General features: G+C 36.5%; 1 protein-coding gene across 1 annotated transcript in view; it reads left to right on the top strand.

Annotated features, from left to right (window-relative positions):
- Positions 1-23,336, top strand: part of SCP2 (sterol carrier protein 2) — a 154,989-nt gene that overhangs the window by 55,789 nt on the left and 75,864 nt on the right. The window contains exons 8-11 of the mRNA XM_061186583.1: positions 2,848-2,934; positions 4,101-4,251; positions 5,345-5,492; positions 19,594-19,701. Of these exons, the coding sequence (XP_061042566.1) occupies positions 2,848-2,934; positions 4,101-4,251; positions 5,345-5,492; positions 19,594-19,701 (494 nt within the window). The remainder of the gene's footprint in view (positions 1-2,847; positions 2,935-4,100; positions 4,252-5,344; positions 5,493-19,593; positions 19,702-23,336) is intronic.

The following is a 23,336-nucleotide window of genomic DNA, read 5'->3' as shown; positions in this document are numbered from 1 at the left end:
GTACCAACATATTGAGGAGTTGACAGTACTGCGGTTTCCTGGCTTTGAGGCTCCAAAGAGCAGCTCTTGACCTTCCCCAGAGAAGCAAAGCTTCCAAGTCTTTCTTTTACTTAACTCCCTGCCCAACCAGGTACTCACTTATCCACTCATTACAGCATTCTTCTAAAGGATTTTCATTCACTCAGCTATTTATATATTCAGTAACCTACTATGTGCAAGACTCTGGTAAAGCTGCTAGTGATATAGCAGTGAACAAGATGGATTAGTTCCTTGTCCTCATGGATCTTCTGCTATGTATTATAAGTTCTCAATTATGTTGAATAGGCAAATGTTATTTCTGAATGTCAGCTTCATCATTTAAAACTCACTGAAACAGCCAAGAATAGCCTTCTAGGTTTGGCTCAGAAATTTCAGATGCTAACTTCTTACACTAGGTTTTGCTTGACTAGTGAAGAAAGATAATTCTGTGTTTGCTGACCAGTCATTAGAGATAACCTGTTACATATTTCTAAGAAGGTTGAGTTAAGAACCTTCTCAAGTGCTTCCTCACAGATTATAAGAATACCTAAAGGCAGTGAGAATCTGTGATCAATAGTATAAGATTAGGGATAGCTTCTGCCACTTTAGCCTTCAGACCTGTGTCTATAACTCTCCCTCCTTACTATCTCTTGAATTCATTACTTCTTTCCATCTTTTTTTTTTTTTTTAATTTTATTTTTTGGCTGTGCCACGCGGCATGTGGAATCTTAGTTCCCTGACCAGGGATCGAACCCGCACCCCCTGCATTGGAAGCACGGAGTCTTAACCACTGGACCTCCAGGGAAGTCCCGCTTCTCTCCATCTTTTACTTCCAATTCCCTATTTTAGGCTCTTATCATTTCTTGCCTTAATTATTGCCCCAATCTCTTAGTTGGTTTACTTGCTTTTGGTAATGCCTTTTTACTGTCCCTTTTCCATACCACAGCTTTCTTGCTGAAATACAAATCTGGTCATGTCACTCCCAGCTTAATATCCTTTAGTAGTTTCTCATTGTTTTCAGTATAATGTAAACACCATATACTGGCCTTTCATGATCTGATCCTTGTTCATGTCTCCTGCCCCCTCTTCTTCATCTTGCCTCCATATTCCTTCCCAAATGTCACACTCTAGCTTCAATAAACTATTTCACCTCAAGAGGCTTTGCATGTGCTGACCCTTGTGCCAGGAATTCTCTATCTCCTATTTCCTCTTATTTGCCTAACCTCAGAGAGGAAGCCCCCTTTAGTATCTGGGTTTGATGTGTATCCTGTTGGTCCCATGGCACCCTGTATAACATTTCTATCATGGCATTTATCATACTAGAATGGTGTATTTATTGCCATGGATTCAGACTGAGCTCCTTGAGGGTAGGGACTGTGTCCATGTCCCCACTGTCTAGTACAGGATCTGGCTTAAATAAAGCATTTTTTTGAAAGTTGGTGATGGTCAAAGTTAACTTTAGAAGCAAAGGTGCAGACGGTAGTATGCAGATCTAAGTTACATGGGCTTGATTTCTAAACACTGTAATTGCTTAATTTCCATACCAGTTGAAGTTTGCTTTTAGAAACTCCCTTATTGTATCTATTTGTGCTGCTGTCTTTCCAGAGCAATTTCTGAAACCATCTGATTATATTGTTAGAGGCACCAAAGGGGATGAAAATAAGTTTCTTCTTGGCAGTGATGAGAAAGGAAATGTTTTGAAGAGTGCAGATATTTTATTATAGGTTTTATAAAAACCTATAGGTATTATAGGTACATTTATTTAAGAACGCCATTAGCCTTCATTAAATGTAGTTGTATAATATTATCACCACAAAAGTTGGCTGAATTGCAAGTCATTTAATTTTGCTTTTAAGGAACTAATATTTTTGTAATTCTCCAGGAAAAAAAAAAGGTATTTTATTTTAACCTCCAACTGGTTTGACACCAACTGGGTGTACTGCAATTTAATTCTGGCACCTGCCACCCAGAGTTAATGCAGACTCTATGAATTAAGACTCCGCAAGACTGCCCTCACTTTAGATGCCAGTTGAAGTAGGATCCCCAGGCCACCTGCACTTCTGACCAACTGACTATAAATTTAGGGGTTCCCATGATCCTCTCATGTTTGATAATTCACTAGAATGACTCACAGAACTCAGGAAAGTACTGTACTTACTGAGGAACAGCCAAATGAAGAGGCACATAGGATAATGACTGGGAAGGTTCCTAGTGCAGAGCTTCCATGCCCTCTTCCCATGGAGTCAGGGCACATCACCCTCCTGGTATGTGAAGGTACTCAGCAACCAGGTGGCTTCACCAAGCTTCAGTTTCTAGAGTTCTTATTGGGGCTTCATTATGCAGGCATATTCAATTAAATCATTGGCCACTCGATCTCTAGGCCCCCCTCTTCTCCCTAGGGGTCAAACTGGTTCAAAAGTCCCAATCTTGTATTTGCATGGTTGATCTTGCTGGTGACCAGACCCCTGGCTCATCCCTCCCTTATCCCCCAGCTAACAAGGGGACCACCACAAGTCACCTAATTAGCATAACAAAGACACTTCTATTATTCAGGAAATTCCAAGGGTTTTAGAATCTCCATGCCAGGAACCCAGGACAAAAATTAGACAAAAGTTTTTTTATACAACATGATATTTTGGAGTTAGGAATTTAAAAAATTCAATTCAAATAACTTATTTATTGTAGATTGAAATGGTTTATGAAAGCCTATCTTTCGTTTGTGGAAAGAGTATTTACATATTATTCTCTCTTTAACTTCTGGACCAGAACATCTTCAACAAAAATTGTGATTGCTACCTCACATTCTGTAACTACTTATTTTATATTTAGGTATTCCCAGTTCCAAAAGGAGTACAGTTTAGATGAAGTGATGGCATCTCCAAAAATTTTTGATTTTTTGACTATCTTACAATGTTGGTAAGAAAAACACATTTTAATATTTAATAGAAGTACTGTGCCTTCTCCCCCCCACCCACCCCCTCTATCCCTTGGGTAGACTGTAGGCTCTGTATCTGGGTGTATCGGTATCTGTATCTGCTTTTATAGAACTCCTACCAAGTATAGTCCTTACCCTGGAGTGAGCACCCCTGCTTCCTATTCCTGTCTAGACACAGATTGTCTTTTCTCTTGGAAAATTATATATTTTACTTCCTTTTCTCATGACTTCCACCTCCCCTGTTTTAATAGTATTTATTCATTTAAATGTGGCTTGGGAGGCCAGTGGAGTCCAAAGGTTTTTCCCTTGACCATTTTGTTTCCTCTGCTGTATATTTCTACTGTAGGAAATTTTACTCAATCATAGTAACTATGAGTAAAGGTAAAACAAGAAAAACAATCAAAGCTCTAATAATGATAGTAGCTCTGTCTTGAAAATTGCTTGACAATATCTGTCTCCTGGAAGACTGAGTTAGTATTGCATAGCTCCTACCTGTGCCTAACTCTCACCTGGATGTGTCCTGGAGTTACTGTCTGGGATGCAAGTGAACAAGTGACGTCCATTTTTATCTGTTGCAGTATGAGCGTCTGCCCATTTTTAAAGTACAGCTCAACTCACAGAAGGCTTCTTGTGTCTGCTGCCTTCCTTCACAGCTGCTCTAAGAAAAAGGTCTATTTTGAGGAGATCTCAAGAGTCTTAACCAAACCATGGGCTTTCTGGTATCTCCTATTCCATCCTTTCCCAGTTTCCAAAAGGATTCCAAGACCGATTATTTGGGAGATAGCAAAGTTGGAGCTAGTTAGGCCTATACTAGAATCTTTATTAGCTCAGGAATAACCTTGTGGGACTCCTCAGAAGTCACCAGAAGATACCTTATGTATCTGCAGAGGCAAATCTGGGATTCTTTGCAATAAGAACTTTTTGGGAGAGACCCTTAGAGATCAAGCAGTGACTGATAGCATTTAAATTCTTGATAGAAGTTCAGTCTTCAGGTGCGAAGCATGTATAATTTTTAACTGCAGATATTACAAAGACAGTCCAATGACCAGTAAGCATACCCTGCCTTTCCACACTGAAAGAACTCCTAGACTGAAATTCTAGGATCGAGGTGAACCAGGTGTAAATAACTATTTTCACCTCCTCTTAGTCCCACTTCAGATGGTGCTGCAGCGGCAATTTTGGCTAGTGAAGCATTTGTACAGAAGCACGGCCTGAAATCCAAAGCTGTGGAAATTTTGGCTCAAGAGATGGTGACTGATATGCCAAGCTCGTTTGAAGAAAAAAGTATTATTAAAATGGTGTGTCTGAGATTCTGTTTTATTAATCAGTCAAGGGATTTCTTTTTCAAAATTTCAAGGTGACATCATGTCATCAGCTCTGAACGTTATTTACTTGAAAAAAATTGGTCTAGAAAATTTAATATTATAACCCATCCTTAAGAATCTGTTAAGGGAAAATAACTGATAAGAACATATGCATGCACTTTTAACTAACTAGTGTGCTATTTTAAAAAATTTTGAGTTGACTAGATATGCCCAGAACTCCAGTCTTACAGAGTTAAGGGAAAAACAAAGATATTTTCAGGAACTTTTTTGCACTTTAAAAATCACTGATTGAAGATTGAGTACAAAATGGAGGAAGTAAAAAAGATGAGAATTCTGACCTAGAGTTAGTTGAATATTTGAAGATACATACATATATACACATATAAAAATGTGCATTATGTACACACACATATATAAGTAAGCATATGGTTTACGTTAGAGTTTACAAAATGATTTTACAACAATGCTTTGAATTTTAAAATGTTTCTGTAACTTGCCCAAGATCACACAAGCTAGGGTGTGGCAGAGGTAAAACTTATACTCAGGTTTTCTGATTGTAGTACATTTTCCATCACATCACAATTTTATTCCTTGGAAAAGAGGTGAGTTTGCATGTTATTATCTGAGACCAAAAGGGTGTTAATAGCATGAATATTGGAAAAATGGTTTGAATCCTATATGATCTTCTAAAAGAAGATTGTTTATTTTCATATAGAAATTCACCCATATTTTTCAGTATATCTGAATCATAATGATCTCTTGATAAATCTCTTCATCCTATCTACCACAACTATATATTGTGGTTTGATAGACTTTTTGTAACTTAGCACAGGATATGGCATGAGGAATTGTACGTCCTTTTTATAGTACAAAATGTAATGTGTATGTTCATTCTCCCTCCTGGATATTCTTTTATTTGGACTTTCTGTGTAATACAGAATTAACTGAGATTTCAATATTTATGGTCAGTTTTCAACTGTTAAGGTTATACATATTAATCTCATATAAGCCTTATATAAAAGTCCCAGTTTTGATGCCCTTTATTTATATATGGTTTTGGTTTTAGGTTGGCTTTGATATGAGTAAAGAAGCTGCCAGAAAGTGCTATGAGAAATCTGGCCTGAGACCAAGTGATATTGATGTAATAGAACTTCATGATTGCTTTTCCACCAATGAACTTCTTACTTATGAGGCACTGGGACTCTGTCCAGAAGGTAATATCTTTGATGAGATGCAGATTAATTTACTACATGTCGCTGAGAACATTTCACTTTCATCATTAAACAAAACAATTCACTAATTGCCTTTCCCTCCATGTTGGCTCTGCCACACTGTGCAAAGTGAATGTAAGCTATCTTGATCTTGGACTTTTAGAACATGTAGTCTTGGACAGTACCAAATGAGATGACAGAGTATATAAATAATTTGTTTTATGTAAATCAGGGGTACTTGTAATGCACTGTTAAGTAAAAAAAAAAAAAAAAAAGGATAAAAAAAATCACATATGTAATTCCAGCTATTTCAAACTGTGTTTGAATAAAGACCTGCAGAAAGGAAAATGGAAAAACTAGTTGGTGGGATCTGGAGGATTTTTTTTTTTCTTTTTGTTTTTAAAGTGGTTGTACCATTTTCCATTACTACTAGCAGTGTGTGAGATTTCAGTTGTTTCACATTCTCATCAACACTTGATGTGGTCAGTTTTTAAAATTTCAGCCATTCAAAAGAGTATACAGTGGTGTTTTATTTTAGTTTTAATTTGCATATCCCTCATGACTAGTGATGTTGAGCATCTTTTCTTGTGCTTATTGGTCATTCATATATCTTTTGTGAAGTGTCTGTTCAGATCTTTTGCCCTTTGATTATTGGGTTACTTGTCTTCTTTATTGTGTTGTAAAATTTATATAAATGTATATTCTGGATACAAGTAATTTGTCTGATATATATGGGCTGTAAATGTTTTCTCCCAGTCTGTGGCTTACCTTTTTGTTTTATTAATAGTGTCTTTTGAAGGACAAATTAAAAATTTTTTGATTATCAATTACATATTTTCTTATCAATTATTTTAATGGTTCAGGCTTTTTATATTCCAAGAAACTTGCCTACTGCAAGGTTGTAAAGATTTTCTTCTATTTTTATTCTAGGAGTTCTGTAGTTTTAGATTTTACATTTAAGTATATGATCTATTTTGAGTCAATTTTTATATTTGGTGTAAGGTAAAGGTTGATATTACTCTTTTTTTCCCCATACACATATTCACCATTTATTGGAAAGACTTTTCTCTCCCCATTGAATTGCCTTGGCACCTTTGTCAAAAATTGCCCATATATGTGAGGGTCCGTTTTTGGATTCTCTGTTCTATTCCAATGATCTACATGTCTACCTTTTCACCAATACCAAGTTAGTTTGGCTACTGTGTTTATTCTACTACACTCTACTATACTATATTATATCAGATAGCATAAGTTCTCCAATTTTGTTCGTTTTAAAAATCATTTTGGTTATTTTAGGTCCTTTGCATCTCCATGTACATATTAGAATTAGTTTGTCAATTTCTACAAAATAAAAAGCTTGCTGGAATTTTCATTGGGATTTCATTGAGTCTGTAGATTGATTTAGAGAGAATTGCCATCTTAACAATGTTGAATCTTCCAATCCATTAGATGTGTATATGTTTCCATTTATTTAGCTCTCCTTTAACTTCCATTAGAATGTTTGTAGTTTTCAGTATAGCTCTTAGGTGTCTTTTGTTAGGTTTATTCCTTGGTATTTTATGGGTTTTGGCATAATTTTTTTTTTTAACCTTCATTTTCCAATGTTTGCTGATAGTATATAAGAATACAATTGATTAAAAAAAACTTAGAAACTGTAACTTTGCTAAATTCATTTGTTCTAGTCGTTATTTTGCAGATTGAGTGATTTTTCGTATAAATAATCATGCCATTTGCCAATGACAGTTTTATGTCTTCCTTTCTGATCTTTTTTTTTTTTTTTTTATAAATGTGATTCATTCTGGTATTTTCCATTCTATTTTTTTTTTTAATTTTTATTTATTTATTTATTTATGGCTGTGTTGGGTCTTCGTTTCTGTGTGAGGGCTTTCTCTAGTTGCGGCAAGTGGGGGCCACTCTTCATCGCGGTGCACAGGCCTCTCACTATCGCGGTCTCTCTGGTTGCGGAGCACAGGCTCCAGACGGGCAGGCTCAGTAATTGTTGCTCACGGGCCTAGTTGCTCCGTGGCATGTGGTATCTTCCCAGACCAGGGCTCGAACCCGTGTCCCCTGCATTGGCAGGCAGATTCTCAACCACTGCGCCACCAGGGAAGCCCTCTGATATTTTTATTTTTTCTTACCTTATTGCAATGACTGTGAGCTCTAGTACCATATTGAATAGAAGAGGTGAAAATGGGCATCATTACCTTGTTCCTGATCTCAGGGGATGCACTTTAATCTTTTACTATTATGTATAATGTTAGCTATAGGCTTTTTGTTGATACCATTTATCATGTTGAGAAAGTTCCCTACTATTCTTAGCCGGCTGAGGTTTTTTGTTGTTGTTGTTGTTGTTGTTTTGTCATCAAGGGGTGTTGAATTTTCAAAAAATTCTTCTGCATCTATTAAAATGATCATATGGGTTTTGTCCTTTATTCTTTTGACATGGTGAATTACATTAATTTTGAATGTTAAACTAACCTTATTTTTCTGGGATTAATCCTACCTTTTAATATATTGTTAGAATCAATTTGCTAGCATTTTGTTAATGAAATTTGTTTATATATTCAAGAAGGATATTTGTCTGTAGTTTTCTTTTTTTCCAAGTTGTTTTATTCCGGACTCATAAAATAAATCGAGCAGTGGTCACTCATTCTCTATTTTCTGAAATAGTTTGTGTAATTTTAGTGTTAGTTCTTCCTTGACTGTTTCATTACCAGTATAATCAAGTAGATTAAAGTTTTCTTTAGGGGAGATGTTTTCAATAAATTAAAATTTCTTAATAGATATAGGCCTGTTTATAATTTTATTTATTTACTTATTTTTTAACATCTTTATTGGAGTATAATTGCTTTACAGTGGTGTGTTAGTTTCTGCTTTATAAAAAAGTGATTCAGCTATACATATATGTATATCACCATATCTCCTCCCTCTTGCATCTCCCTCCCACCCTCCCTATCCCACCCCTCTAGGTGGTCACAAAACATCGAGCTGATCTCCCTGTGCTATGTGGCTGCTTCCCACTAGCTATCTATTTTACATTTGGTAGTGTATATATGTCCATGCCACTCTCTCACTTCGTCCCAGCTTACACTTCCCACTCCCCGTGTCCTCAAGTCCATTGTCTACATCTGCATCTTTATTCCTGTCCTGCCCCTAGGTTCTTCAGAACATTTTTTTTTTTAGATTCCATATATATGTGTTAACATACAGTATTTGTTTTTCTCCTTCTGACTTACTTCATTCTGTATGACAGACTCCGGGTCCATCCACCTCACTACAAATAACTCAATTTCATTTCTTTTTATGGCTGAGTAATATTCCATTGTATTTATGTGCCACATCTTCTTTATCCATTCATCTGTCGATGGGCACTTAGGTTGCTTCCATGTCCTGGCTATTGTAAATAGAGCTGCAATGAACATTGTGCTACATGACTCTTTTTGAATTATGGTTTTCCTAGGGTATATGCCCAGTAGTGGTATTGATGGGTCGTATGGTAGTTCTATTTTTAGTTTTTTAAGGAACGTCCATACTGTTCTCCACAGTGGCTGTATCAATTTACATTCCCACCAGCAGTGCAAGAGGGTTCCCTTTTCTCCACACCCTCTCCAGCATTTATTGTTTGTAGATTCTTTGATGATGGCCATTCTGTCTGGTGTGAGGTGATACCTCATTGTAGTTTTGATTTGCATTTCTCTAATGATTAGTGATGTTGAGCGTCCTTTCATGTGTTTGTTGGCAATCTGTATATCTTCTTTGGAGAAATGTCTATTTAGGTCTTCTGCCCATTTTTGGATTGGGTTGTTTTTATTTTTGATATTGAGCTGCATGAGCTGTTTATATATTTTGGAGATTAATCCTTTGTCAGTTGCTTCATTTGCAAATATTTTCTCCCATTCTGAGGGTTGTCTTTTCGTCTTGTTTATGGTTTCCTTTGCTGTGCAAAAGCTTTTAAGTTTCATTAGGTCCCATTTATTTTTGTTTTTATTTCCCTTTCTCTAAGAGGTGGTTCAAAAAGGATCTTGCTGTGGTTTGTCATAGAGTGTTCTGCCTATGTTTTCCTCTAAGAGTTGGATAGTGTCTGGTCTTACATTTAGGTCTTTAATCCATTTTGCGTTTATTTTTGTGTATGGTGTTAGGGAGTGTTCTAATTTCAGTCTTTTACATGTAGCTGTCCAGTTTTCCCAGCACCACTTATTGAAGAGGCTGTCTTTTCTCCATTGTATATTCTTGCCTCTTTTATCAAAAATAAGGTGGCCATATGTGCGTGGGTTTATCTCTGGGCTTTCTGTCCTGTTCCATTGTTCTATATTTTCTGTTTTTGTGCCAGTACCATACTGTCTTGATTACTGTGGCTTTGTAGTATAGTCTGTAGTCTAGGAGCCTGATTCCTGCAGCTCCATTTTTCTTTCTCAAGATTGCTTTGGCTATTCAGGGTCTTTTGTGTTTCCATACAAATTGTGAATTTTTTGTTTTAGTTCTGTGAAAAATGCCATTGGTAGTTTGATAGGGATTGCATTGAATCTGTAGATTGCTTTGAGTAATATAGTCATTTTCACAATGTTGATTCTTCCAATCCTAGAACATGATATATCTCTCCATCTGTTTGTATCATCTTTAATTTCTTTCATCAGTCTTACAGATTTCTGTATACAGGTCTTTTGTCTCCTTAGGTAGGTTTATTCCTAGGTATTTTATTCTTTTTGTTGCAGTGGTAAATGGGAGTGTTTCCTTAATTTCTCTTTCAGATTTTTCATCATTAGTGTATAGGAATGCAAGAGATTTCTGTGCATTAATTTTGTATCCTGCTACTTTACCAAATGCATTGATTAGCTCTAGTAGTTTTCTGGTAACATCTTTAGGATTCTCTATGTCATGTCATATGCAAACAGTGACAGCTTTACTTCTTCTTTTCCAATTTGGATTCCTGTTATTTCTTTTTCTTCTCTGATTGCTGTGGCTAAAACTTCCAAAACTATGTTGAATAATAGTGGTGAGAGTGCACAACCTTGTCTTCTTCCTGATCTTAAAGGAAATGGTTTCAGTTTTTCACCATTGAGAATGATGTTGTCTGTGGGTTTGTCATATATGGCCTTTATTATGTTGAGGTAAGTTCCCTCTATGCCTACTTTCTGGAGGGTTTTAATCATAAATGGGTGTTGAATTTTGTTGAAACCTTTTTCTACATCTTTTGAGATGATCATGTGGTTTTTCGTTCAATTTGTTAATATGGTTTTTCACACTGATTGATATGTGTGTATTGAAGAATCCTTGCATTCCTGGGATAAACCCAACTTGATCATGGTGTATGAGCCCTTTAATGTGCTGTTGGATTCTGTTTGCTAGTATTTTGTTGAGGATTTTTGCATCTATGTTCATCAGTGATATTGGCCTGTAGTTTTCTTTCTTTGTGACATCTTGTCTGGTTTTGGTATCAGGGTGATGGTGGCCTCATAGAATGAGTTTGGGAGTGTTCCTCCCTCTACTATATTTTGGAAGAGTTTGAGAAGTATAGGTGTTAGCTCTTCTCTAAATGTTTAGTAGAATTTGCCTGTGAAGCCATCTGGTCCTGGGCTTTTGTTGGTTGGAAGATTTTTAGTCACAGTCTCAATTTCAGTGCTTGTGATTGGTCTGCTTTTATTTTCTATTTGCTCCTGGTTCAGTCTCGGAAGGTTGTGCTTTACTAAGAATATGTCCATTTCTTCATGGTTGTCCATTTTATTGGCATATAGTGGCTTGTAGTAATCTCTCATGATCCTTTGTATTTCTGCAGTGTCAGTTGTTACTTCTCCTTCTTCATTTCTAGTTTTATTGATTTGAGTCTTCTCCCTTTTTGTCTTGATGAGTCTGGCTAATGGCTTATCAATTTTCTTTATCTTCAAAGAACCAGCTTTTAGTTTTATTGATCTTTGCTACCGTTTCCTTCATTTCTTTTTCATTTATTTCTGATCTGATCTTTATGATTTCTTTCCTTCTGCTAACTTTGGAGGTTTTTTGTTCCTTTTTCTCTAATTGCTTTAGGTGTAAGGTTAGGTGGTTTATTTGAGATGTTTCTTGCTTCTTGAGGTAGGATTGTATTGCTGTAAACTTCCCTCTTAGAGCTGCTTTTGCTGCATCCCATGGGTTTTGGGTCGTCGTGTTTTCACTGTCATTTGTTTCTAGGTATTTTTTATTTCCTCTTTGATTTCTCCAGTGATCTCTTGGTTATTTAGTAGTGTATTGTGTAGCCTCCATGTGTTTGTATTTTTTACAGATCTTTTCCTGTAATTGATATCTAGTCTCATAGCATTGTGGTCGGAAAAGATACTTGATACGATTTCAGTTCTCTTAAATTTACCAAGGCTTGATTTGTTACCCAAGATATGATCTATCCTGGAGAATGTTCCATGAGCACTTGAGAAGAAAGTGTATTCTGTTGTTTTTGGATGGAATGTCCTATAAATATCAATTAAGTCCATCTTGTTTAATGTGTCATTTAAAGCTTGTGTTTCCTTATTTATTTTCATTTTGGATGATCTGTCCATTGGTGAAAGTGGGGTGTTAAAGTCCCCTACTATGATTGTGTTACTGTCGATTTCCCCTTTTATGGCTGTTAGCATTTGCCTTATATATTGAGGTGCTCCTATGTTGGGTGCATAAATATTTACAGTTGTTAATATCTTCTTGGATTGATCTCTTGGTCATTATGCAGTGTCCTTCTTTGCCTCTTGTAATAGTCTTTATTTTAAAGTCTATTCTGTCTGATATGAGAATTGCTACACCAGCTTTCTTTTGATTTCCATTTGCATGGAATATCTTTTTCCATCCCCTCACTTTCAGTCTGTATGTGTCCCTAGGTCTGAAGTGGGTCTCTTGTAGACAGCATATATATGGTTCTTGTTTTTGTATCCATTCAGCCAGTCTATGTCTTTTGGTTGGAGCCTTTAATCCATTTACATTTAAGGTAATTATCAATATGTATGTTCCTATAACCATTTTCTTAATTGTTTTGGGTTTGTTATTGTAGGTCTTTCCTTCTCTTGTGTTTCCTGCCTAGAGAAGTTCCTTTGGCGTTTGTTGTAGAGCTGTTTCAGTGGTGCTGAATTCTCTTAGCTTTTGCTTGTCTGTAAAGTTTTTAATTTCTCTGTCAAATCTGAATGAGATCTTTGCTGGGTAGAGTAATCTTGGTTGTAGGTTTTTCCCTTTCATCACTCTAAATATGTCCTGCCACTCCCTTCTGGCTTGCAGAGTTTCTGCTGAAAGATCAGCTGTTAACCTTATGGGGATTTCCTTGTATGTTATTTGTTGGTTTTCCCTTGCTGCTTTTAATATTTTTTCTTTGTATTTAATTTTTGATAGCTTGATTAATATGTGTCTTGGTGTATTTCTCCTTGGATTTCTCCTGTATGGGACTCTCTGCGTTTCCTGGACTTGATTATTTCCTTTTCCATATTAGGGAAGTTTTCAACTATAATCTCTTCAAATATTTTCTCAGTCCCTTTCTTTTTCTCTTCTTCTTCTGGGACCCGTATAATTTGAATGTTTGTGTGTTTAATGTTGTCCCAGAGATCTCTGAGACCGTCCTCAATTCTTTTCATTCTTTTTTCTTTATTCTGCTCTGTGGTAGTTATTTCCACTTTTTTTTCTTCCAGGTCACTTATCTGTTCTTCTGCCTCAGTTATTCTGCTATTGATTCCTTCTAGAGAATTTTTAATTTCATTTATTGTGTTGTTCATCATTGTTTGTTTGCTGTTTAGTTCTTCTAGCTTCTTGTTAAACCTTTCTTGTATTTTCTCCATTCTATTTCCAAGATTTTGGATCATCTTTACTGTCATTACTCTGAATTCTTTTTCAGATAGACTGCCTATTTCCTCTTCATTTGTTTGGTCTGGTGGGTTTTTACCTTGCTCCTTCATCTGCTGTGTGTTTCTCTGTCTTCTCATTTTGCTTAACTTACTGTGTTTGGGGTCTCCTTTTTGCAGGCTGCAGGTTCATAGTTCCCATTGTTTTTGTGTCTGCCCCCAGTGGGTAAGCTTGGTTCAGTGGGTTGTGTAGGCTTCCTGGTGGAGGGGACTGGTGCCTGTGTTCTGATGGATGCGGCTGGATCTTGTCTTTCTGATGGGCAGGACTCCGTTCGGTGGTGTGTTTTGGGGTGTCTGTGACCTTATTAAGATTTTAGGCAGCCTCTCTGCTAATGAGTGGGGTTGTGTTCCTGTCTTGCTAGTTGTTTGCCATAGGGTGTCCAGCACTGTAGCTTGCTTGTCGTTGAGTGGAGCTGGGTCTTAGTGTTGAGATGGTGATCTCTGGGAGAGCTTTCGCCATTTGATATTACGTGGAGCCAGGAGGTCTCTGGTGGACCAGTGTCCTGAACTCAGCTCTCCCACCTCAGAGGCACAGGCCTGACACCTGGCTGGAGCACCAAGACCCTGTCAGCACATGGCTCAGAAGAAAAGTGAGAATAAAGAAAGAAAGAAAGAAAAAAATAAAATAAAGTTATTAAAATAAAAAATAAAAAAATTATTAAAAATTAAAAAATTAAAAAGTATTAAAAATGAAAGAAAGAAGAGAGCAGCCAAACCAAAAAACAAATCCACCAATGATAACGAGCACTAAAACCTATACTAAAAAAACAATAAACAAGAAAAACACACAAAAAACGGACAGACAGAACCCTAGGACAAATGGTAAAAGCAAAGCTATATAGACAAAATCACACAAAGAAGCATACACATACACCCTCACAAAGAGAGAAAGAAATATATATGTATATATAAAAAAAAAAAGGAAGAGAGCAACCAAATCAATAAAAAAATCTACCAATGATAATAAACTCTAAATACTAAACTAAGATAAACATAAAACCAGAAACAAATTAAATGCAGAAAGCAAACCCCAAGTCTACCGTTGCTCACCAACTCAATTTTGGGATGATTCGTTGTCTATTCAGGTATTCCAGAGATGCAGGGTACATCAAGTTGATTGTTGAGATTTAATCCGCTGCTCCTGAGGCTGCTGGGAGAGATTTCTCTTTCTCTTCTTTGTTCACACAGCTTCTGGGGTTCAGCTTTGGATTTGGCCCCGCCTCTGCATGTAGGTTGCCTGAGGACGTCTGTTCCCTGCCCAGACACAATGACGAGGTTGAAGTAGCAGCCCATCGGGGGCTCTGGCTCACTCAGGCTTGGGGGAGGGAAGAGTATGGAATGTGGGGTGAGCCTGCGGCAGCAGAGGCCAGCGTGATGTTGCAGCAGCCTGAGGCATGCCGTGTGTTCTCCCGGGGAAGTTGTCCCTGGATCCCGGGACCCTGGCAGTGGCGGGCTGCACAGGCTCCCGGGAGGGGAGGTGTGGATAGTGACCTGTGCTTGCACACAGGCTTCTTGGTGGCTGCAGCAGCAGCCTTAGCGTTTCATGCCCGTCTCTTGTGTCCGCACTGATAGCCGTGGCTCGCGCCTGTCTCTGGAGCTCGTTTAGGCAGTGCTCTGAATCCCCTCTCCTCGTGCACCCCGAAACAATGGTCTCTTGCCTCTTACACAGGTCCAGACTTTTTCCCGGACTCCCTCCTGGCTAGCTGTGACACACTAGCCCCCTTCAGGCTGTGTTCATGCAGCCAACCCCAGTCCTCTCCCTGGGATCTGAACTCCGAAGCTGGAGCCTTAGCTCCCAGCCCCCACCAGCCCTGTTGGGTGAGCAGACAAGCCCCTCGGGCTGGTGAGTGCTGGTCGGCAGCAATCCTCTGTGTGGGAATCTCTCCGCTTTGCCCTCTGCACCCCTGCTGCTGCACTCTCCTCCGTGGCTCCGAAGCTTCCCCCCCGTCACCCCCCGTCTCCACCAGTGAAGGGACTTCCTAGTGTGTGGAAACTTTTCCTCCTTCACAGCTGGCTCCCAGAGGTGCAGGTCCCATCCCTAATCTTTTGTCTCTGTTTTTTCTTTTTCTTCTTTTGCCCTATCGAGGTACGCGGGGAGGTTCTTGCCTTTTGGGAAGTCTGAGGTCTTCTGCCAGTGTTCAGTAGGTGTTCTGTAGGAGTTGTTCCTCATGTAGATGTATTTCTGATGTATTTGTGGGGAGGAAGGTGATCTCCACGTCTTACTCCTCTGCCATCTTGAAGGTCTGATCTATAATTTTTGTTTCTTCCTGTACCTATTAATTTTGGTAAGATACATTTTTCAAGAAAATTGTCCATTTCATTTAAGTAGCCAAATTTGTTCACTGAAGTTGTTCAAAGTATTCTCTTATTATCCTTTTAATATCTGTAGAATCTGTGGTGATAACCTTTTTTTAAAATTCCTGATATTGATGGTTTTTGTTCTTTCTCCTTTTTTTCCTTCATCTGTCTAGCTAGAAGTTTGTCAATTTTGTTGAGCTTTACAAAGATTCAGCTTTTGCCTTTGTTACTGTCTTTTTTTCCCCCTCCATTTCACTGATCTCTGCTCTTTATTATTTACTTACTTTAACTTACTTTGGGTTTACTTTTTTTTGTTTTGTTTTGTTTTAAGTTTCTAATGATAGATCCTTAGATCATTTATTTTAGATATTTCTCCTTTTCTAATGTAAGTATGTAAAGCTATACGTTTTCTTCTAAGCAGTATTTTAGCTGCATTCCACAGATTTTGATATATTCATTGTCATTTAGTTCAAAGTATTTAAAATGTCCCTTTAATGTCTAATTTTGTCTTTGACCTGTAAATTATTTAGAAGTGTGCTGTTTAATATCCAGGTATTTGGAATTTTCCTAGGTATCTTGTTGTTATTGCTTTCTATTATAATTTTGCTGTAGTCAGAGATTATGCTTTGTTTGATTTTGATTCTTTTAAATTAATTGAAATTTACTTTATGGCTCAGCATATGGTATATATTGGTGAACTTATGCACTTGAAAAATAATGCAGATTCTGCGGTTGTTAGATGTAGTGTTCGATATATGTTAATTAAATCAAGATGATTGATAGAATTTTTAAGACCTTCTGTGTCTCTACTAATTTATTTGACTTGCTCTATCACTTGCTGAGAGAGGGGTGTTAGAATCTCCTACTACAATTGTGGAACTATCTCTTTCTTTCTTTAGTTCTGTCAATTTTTGCTTCATTTATTTTGAGGCTCTCATTTATAATTGTTATGTCTTCCTGATGAGTTGTGTTTTTTTTCATTATGAAACATTCTGCTTTATCTCTGGTTATATTCTTTGTCTAGAAGTCTCTTTTATCTAACATAGCATGCCAGCCTTCTTATGCTTACTGTTTACATGGTATATCTTTTTCTATCCGTTTGCTTTCAACCTATTTGGGTTATTTATTTATTTACTTATTTATTTATTTGTCTGTTTAAGGTGTGTCTCTTGTAGGCAGTAGTGTATTGTTTTTTATCGACTTTGTCAGTTTCTGCCTTTTAACGGAGTATTTAACGGAGTGTCGTCTAATACAGTAGCCACTAGCTCTATGTGGTTATTGAATCCTTAAAATGTGGCTGGTCCAAATTGAGATGTGCTGTAAGTATGAAGTACACATCAGATTTTGAAGATTTAATATGAAAAATAGAATATAAAGTATTTCATTAATAATTTTTTATATTGCTTACATTTTTAAAAAAATTTATTTATTTTTGCCTGTGTTAGGTCTTCGTTGCAGTGTGTGGGCTTTCTCTAGTTGCGGCGAGCGGGGGCTACTCTTTGTTGCAGTGCGCGGGTTTCTCATTGCGGTGGCTTCTCTTGTTGTAGAGCATAGGCTCTAGGCACGTGGGCTTCAGTAGTTGTGGCGTGTGGGCTCTAGAGCGCAGGCTCTGTAGTTGTGGCACACGGGCTTAGTTGCTCCACAGCATGTGGGATCTTCCTGGACCAGGGATCGAACCTGTGTCCCCTGCATTGACAGGTGGATTCTTAACCACTGTGCCACCAGGGAAGTCCCTATATTGGTTACATTTTGAAATGAAAATATTTTGGATATATTAGGTTAAACATTATAAAATATATATTAAATAAAATATATACTAGAAAATTTTAAATTACATATGTGATTTGCATTATATTTCTGTTGGGCAGTGTGATTTAAAGAGCATTAACATTTAATGTAATTACATATTTATATAGTAGGATTTAGGTTGACCATTTTATTATCTGTTTCCTCTATTTGTCCCTTTGTTTTTTGTTACTCTGTTTTCTGTCTCACCTGCTGCCTTTTGGAGTATCTGAATATTTTTAGTATGACATTTTAGTATGTATTGGCTTTTTGGCCATATCTGTTTATTCTTAGCTTAGTTTTTGTTTAGTTTTGTTTTGTTTTAGTGGTTGCGGGGTTTCTCAACCTCAATACTGTTGACACTTGAGCTAGATCATTCTTTTTTGTGGGGCTTGGACATTGTAGGATGTTTAACAGCATTCCTGGCCCTCTACCGACTACATGCCAGTAGTACCTACCCCCACAGTTGTGATAATCAAAAATGTTTCCAGACATTGCCAAATGTCCCCTGGGGGACAAAATTTCTCTGGGCTGAGAACCACTGCTGTAGGGGGTCTCCTTAGCGTTAATATTGTACCACTTCACATAAAATGTAGAAACCTTGCAAACATATATGTCCATTAACCAATTCCCTTCTGCCTTACACCCACCTTTATGTTAAATTATCATATGTATTACATCTATGTACATTAAAAAAAAACCCCAAAGACAGTGTTATAATTTTTGTTTTCAATAGTTGCACATATTTTAAAGACCTTAAGAGGAAAAAAGTCCTTTATATTTACCCAGATATTTATTATTTCTGTTGTTTTTTCCTCTTTCTTGCTGATCCAAATTTTTCTAGAGAATTTACTTTAGCATTTCTTATAAAGCAGGTCTTCTGGAATGTTAATTCCCCAGTGGAATATTCTGATACTTCATAGGATTGTATGTATTATGGAAAATCATGCAGTAAATTATTCACTTCTTGGGGTTGGTTTGTGTTCAGTCTGCTATTACTCGGTATAGTGACAATATTTAACAATATGAAAGCAGTAATAGCAGATAGTTTACTTGTTATGACTAGAGCCTTGTATCAGGTTCTATGTTAGAAACACATCAAAAAATAGAAGAATGTCTCAATGGATGGTTTTTAATCTACAACCTAGATTTAAAATCAAATTAAAAGTGTTAAGTCATCTAAAATTCTGTGATTAGTATGTTTCATTTTGCCAGTAGAGAAACGCTCTTGTTTTTGAAGGCAATAAAATGTGTTGGCTAAGAACACAGGCTATGGAGCCAGGCTGCCTGAGTATTCTAGATCCCCTGCTTTGGCCTTAGATTGGTTACTTAATATCTATGTGTCTCTTTCCTCATCTGTAAAATGGGAATGATAGTACCTACTTCATAGGGTTGAGGATTAAATTAAATTATGTAAATATATGTAAAATAATGAGAACAAGGCCTGACCCAGAGTGAGTACATAAAAGCTATTAGCCACCTCTGATAACACCACCACCACTACTATCATCATTTGGAGATTCCACCTCTCATTACCAGAAATATCATCTGGAAGAATATTTTATACAGTACATGCATTTTTATTTACTTCTTAACCACCTGGAAGTATGACCAGGGAACTGATAGGAATGTTGAAGCTGTCAAGCATGTGATGTAATTTTTTTCTTTTAAGCTTACATTTATGCTCAATGGTATTTTCAGTCATCTTCCTTCATTTCATGAAAGCACTCTTTTTTTTTCTGTCCCTCTCCCCCCTGTTGTTTACTAAGAATATTTATATAGAATGTAATAGTACAGTTGAAATGGAAATGAATACATTTTGGCAAAATTATGAATTTTTAAACCTAATATTATTTTACAGTACTGTATCCATTTCAGTGCTTTTCTTCTGGTTCTCTGAATCTCAGTTATATTTGTAGCAATTTTGGAAGCAGAGAGCTCTTAGGAGCTAATAGGAGCTTTGTTTTATGCAGGAATTGTTCTGAAAATATAAGCCTTTATTACTCAATATTTATTACCTCACTTTTAGAAGTGCTTGTATCAACTTGAAGTTAGTTTGAGCCATCAAGAAATGTTTGCTCCAAGAAATTCTTGGCTATCTGTAAGTTTAAAAAAAACAAACGTATCATTTGTTCCAATGTTATTTTTAACATTTATGAACATTATTTTTCCTTCTATAGGTCAAGGTGGGAAACTGGTTGATAGAGGAGATAATACTTATGGAGGAAAGTGGGTCATAAATCCTAGTGGTGGATTGATTTCAAAGGGACACCCACTTGGAGCTACAGGTAATAATACACACAGATTTTATAATTTTTCAGTCATTTTTGGCATAAGTGTGAATGATTTGGTCATTGATTTGAATGAATGATTGTATTCTCTGATTTTGGTAGCCAGTGTTTTAAATGATTATTTAGCCACAGTATCTTCGATTTTCGTTAAGTGTAGTATAGTTCAATAATCTTGATTAACTGATGAGAATTTGAATTAGTTGAAACTCTAAATTCAACAATAGGCATTTTAAACAGTTTGATTATTTTAAAATTTGTGTACAATTTAACAAGATGTTTCTAGATCTGCTAGATAAGAATCATTTGAAATAAGCACGTTATTTATACATAGTTGCATAGAAATTTTTTTCTCTTGAGAGAACTGGACTAAAAGATATGAAATAAGAATTTTACTATGGCTCTACTGCTGACTGGCCATGTGACACTTTTGATTAATTGTCAATTAATCAGATAGTCACTTTGAGTTTCCTTAATTGTAAAATGAAATTGTACAAAGTGGTTTCTGAAATAACTTAACACTAAAATTCTGAGATTTATTTTATGAAGACAGGTGAGTTTTGTATTTTTTCATAGTGTCTTATATATTAAGTAAAATTTTATAAATTATCACAAATTCGAAAATAGAGAAGTTAGAATTTATAGTGTATTTATTACAGCAATTAACTTTGACTTGTTTCTGTTTATCACTCAAATTAGGTAAGTTTATAATCTAGTAGAGAAAATGGGTATACATAGATAGAGCATAAGAGAGAGATAGGTAGACAGGCACATACAGTTGCAGTATAATGTGCCACCTTGTTATTTGTTTTCTGTCCTGTCTGTTCTTTGGTTCTTTTCTGTCTTTCATAATATCTTTTATTAATGGGTATTTTTTAGTATTTTATTTTCTCTCTTCTATTGAATTATTTCTTTTTCTCTCTCTTTTTTTTTTTTTTTAGTGTTTGCTCTAGGATTTACAACATCCATCTTTAATTTACCGTAGTCTACCTTCAAATAATGTCATACGATTTCACTTATAATGTAAGGGATTTTTACAACAGCATATTTCCATGTACCCCCCTCCTATCCTTTGTGCTATTATTGTCATACACATACTTCTAAATATATTATTAACACCACAATATACTATTATTATTGCTTTAAATAATTTAATGTCTTTAAAAGTAATCTTAAAATGAGGTGAATGAGAGTGATGTTACTGAGAGTGGCAGAATAACCACATCTGAAAATACTCTGTTATAAAATTACCAAGAACACTTGCAGAAATTGTCAAGATCAACTTTTTCAGAACTTTGGAAATTAACCAAAGGCTTACAACGATCTGGGGGAGCATTTATTAAAAACAAGTCAACAGCGTTATCTCTGTAAGAACAGCAAGCTTTGTGGCATTTTTTACTTGCTCTGATAACAGTCCTTTCTCTAGCTCCATGGTAGCCTTGAAAACCAACAGCCTGCAATCATGGTGAAAACTAGCATTTTACCCAGCACTGGAGGAGTCAAAATGGAGTTGGAGCTCTTTCAAAGCCCCATATTCAGAGACTTGTCCTTATTTGACCTGTCTGGAAGTTCCCTGGTAAACCAGTCTCAAAAAGCTTGTCTTTATGTAACCTGACAGAGAACTTGTCCAGTGTAAACAGTATTTTCCTCAGAGTCATTTGTCAAGAACAATCAGCAACAACTGTTTAACAACATAGCTGCCTGAGATGCCGAAAGCAACTGGAGCAAACGACAAATTAACCAAGGAAAAAAAAAGCTTAAAAGAAGAAGCTGGTGAATGAAATGTCCATAGAAACTGAGGTAGCCCAAATATTGGATTTGCTAGACAAAGACCTTAGATCAGCTATTTAGGTATGTTCAAAGAAGTAAAGGTATAAAAGTATACTTTCTTTTACTTCTTTATATATAGTAAAGAAGTAAAAGAAAGTATAATAATGTTTCACCAAACAGAGAGTATCAATTACTAGATAGAAATTATAGAAAAGAACCAAATAAATTCTGGCATTGAGCAGAAAAGTAACTGAAATGAAGAATTTACTAGAGGGGCTCAATACCAGATTTGAACAGGCAGAAGAAAAAAATTGGTGAACTTTAAGATAGGTCAATTGAGATTATTCTGTCTGCGAAACAGGAAAAAAATAAAGAATGAAGAAAAATGAACAGAGCCTCAGAGACTTGTGGGACATCAGCAAAGTGTAGCAACATGTACATACTAATAGTCCCAGAAGGAGAGGAGAGGAAAAAAAGGGGCAGCAAGAATATTTGAAGAAGTGAGGGCTGATAAACTCCTTAAACTTGAAGAAAAAACATGAATATACATATCCAAAAAACTTAACAAGTAGGAATACCTCAAAAAGACCCACACCTAGACACATAGTCAAACCATTGGAAGCAAAAGACAAAGAGAATATTGAAAGCAACAACAGAGAAGTGATTCATCACGTACAAAGGATCCCCAATAAGACTTAACCTCTGATTTATCTTCTGTAACCATTAAGGCAGTGTGATGAAAGAAGCTGCCAACCAAGAATTCTGTATTCAGTGAAACTACCTTTAAAAAATGAAGAAGTTAAGACATTCCTAGATTAAAAAAATTGAGAAAATTATCACAGACCTCCCCTATAAGAAATAATTTTAAAGAGAGTCATTCAGACTGAAATGAAAGAGCACTAGACAGTGAAATAGAGAGCACATGAAGAAAGAAAGAGCATTGGTAAATGTAACTACCTTGGTAAATATAAAAGACAATGTAAGTGTATTTTTTTGTTTGTCACATTTTCCCCCCTCCTATCTGATCTAAAATACAACTATAAAGGGCAATAATCTGAGTTGCTTTATACAATGCATAGAGATATAATTTGTATGACAATAACACAAAGGAGGAAGGAGGGAAGAGAGTTATATAGGAGCAAATTTTTTGTGTATGCTATTGAAATTAAGTCAGTATTAATTTGAACTAGATTGCTATAAATTAAAATGTGAATTGTAATCCCTAGAGCAACCACTAAGAAAATAACTAAAAAATACATAGTAAGAGAAATGACAAAGAAGTAAAATAGTACATTAGAAAATACTATTTAACACAAAAGAAGGAAATAATGGAGAAATAGAGGGATTAAAAAAGACTAAAGTTCAAGAGAATGAGAAGGGAAGCCGCAGACTTAAAAGTAAACAATAAGACAATGAGCAATCTGATTTAAAAATGGGCAAAAGATCCAAACAGACACCTGTCTAAAGAAGATATACAGGGGCTTCCCTGGTGGTGCACTGGCTAAGAATCTGCCTGCCAATGCAGGGGACACGGGTTCAAGCCCTGGTCCTGGAAGATCCCACATGCCGTGGAGCAACTAAGCCCGTGTGCCACAACTACTGAGCCTGTGCTCTAGAGCCTGCAAGCCACAACTACTGAGGCCCACGTGCCTAGAGCCTGTGCTCCACAATGAGGGAAGCCACTGCAATGAGGAGCCCGTGCACCTCAAGGAAGAGTAGCCCCTGCTCACCGCAACTAGAGAAAGCCCGTGCGCCGCAACAAAGACCCAACGCAGCCAAAAATAAATCAATAAAATAAAATATATTAAAAAAGAGAAGATATACAAATGGCAAATAAGCATATGAAAAGATCCTCAACATCATAT

Source organism: Eubalaena glacialis, chromosome 3 (assembly GCF_028564815.1).
Source record: "Eubalaena glacialis isolate mEubGla1 chromosome 3, mEubGla1.1.hap2.+ XY, whole genome shotgun sequence".
NCBI lineage: Eukaryota > Metazoa > Chordata > Mammalia > Artiodactyla > Balaenidae > Eubalaena > Eubalaena glacialis.
This window is presented reverse-complemented; position numbering and strand designations above follow the sequence as displayed.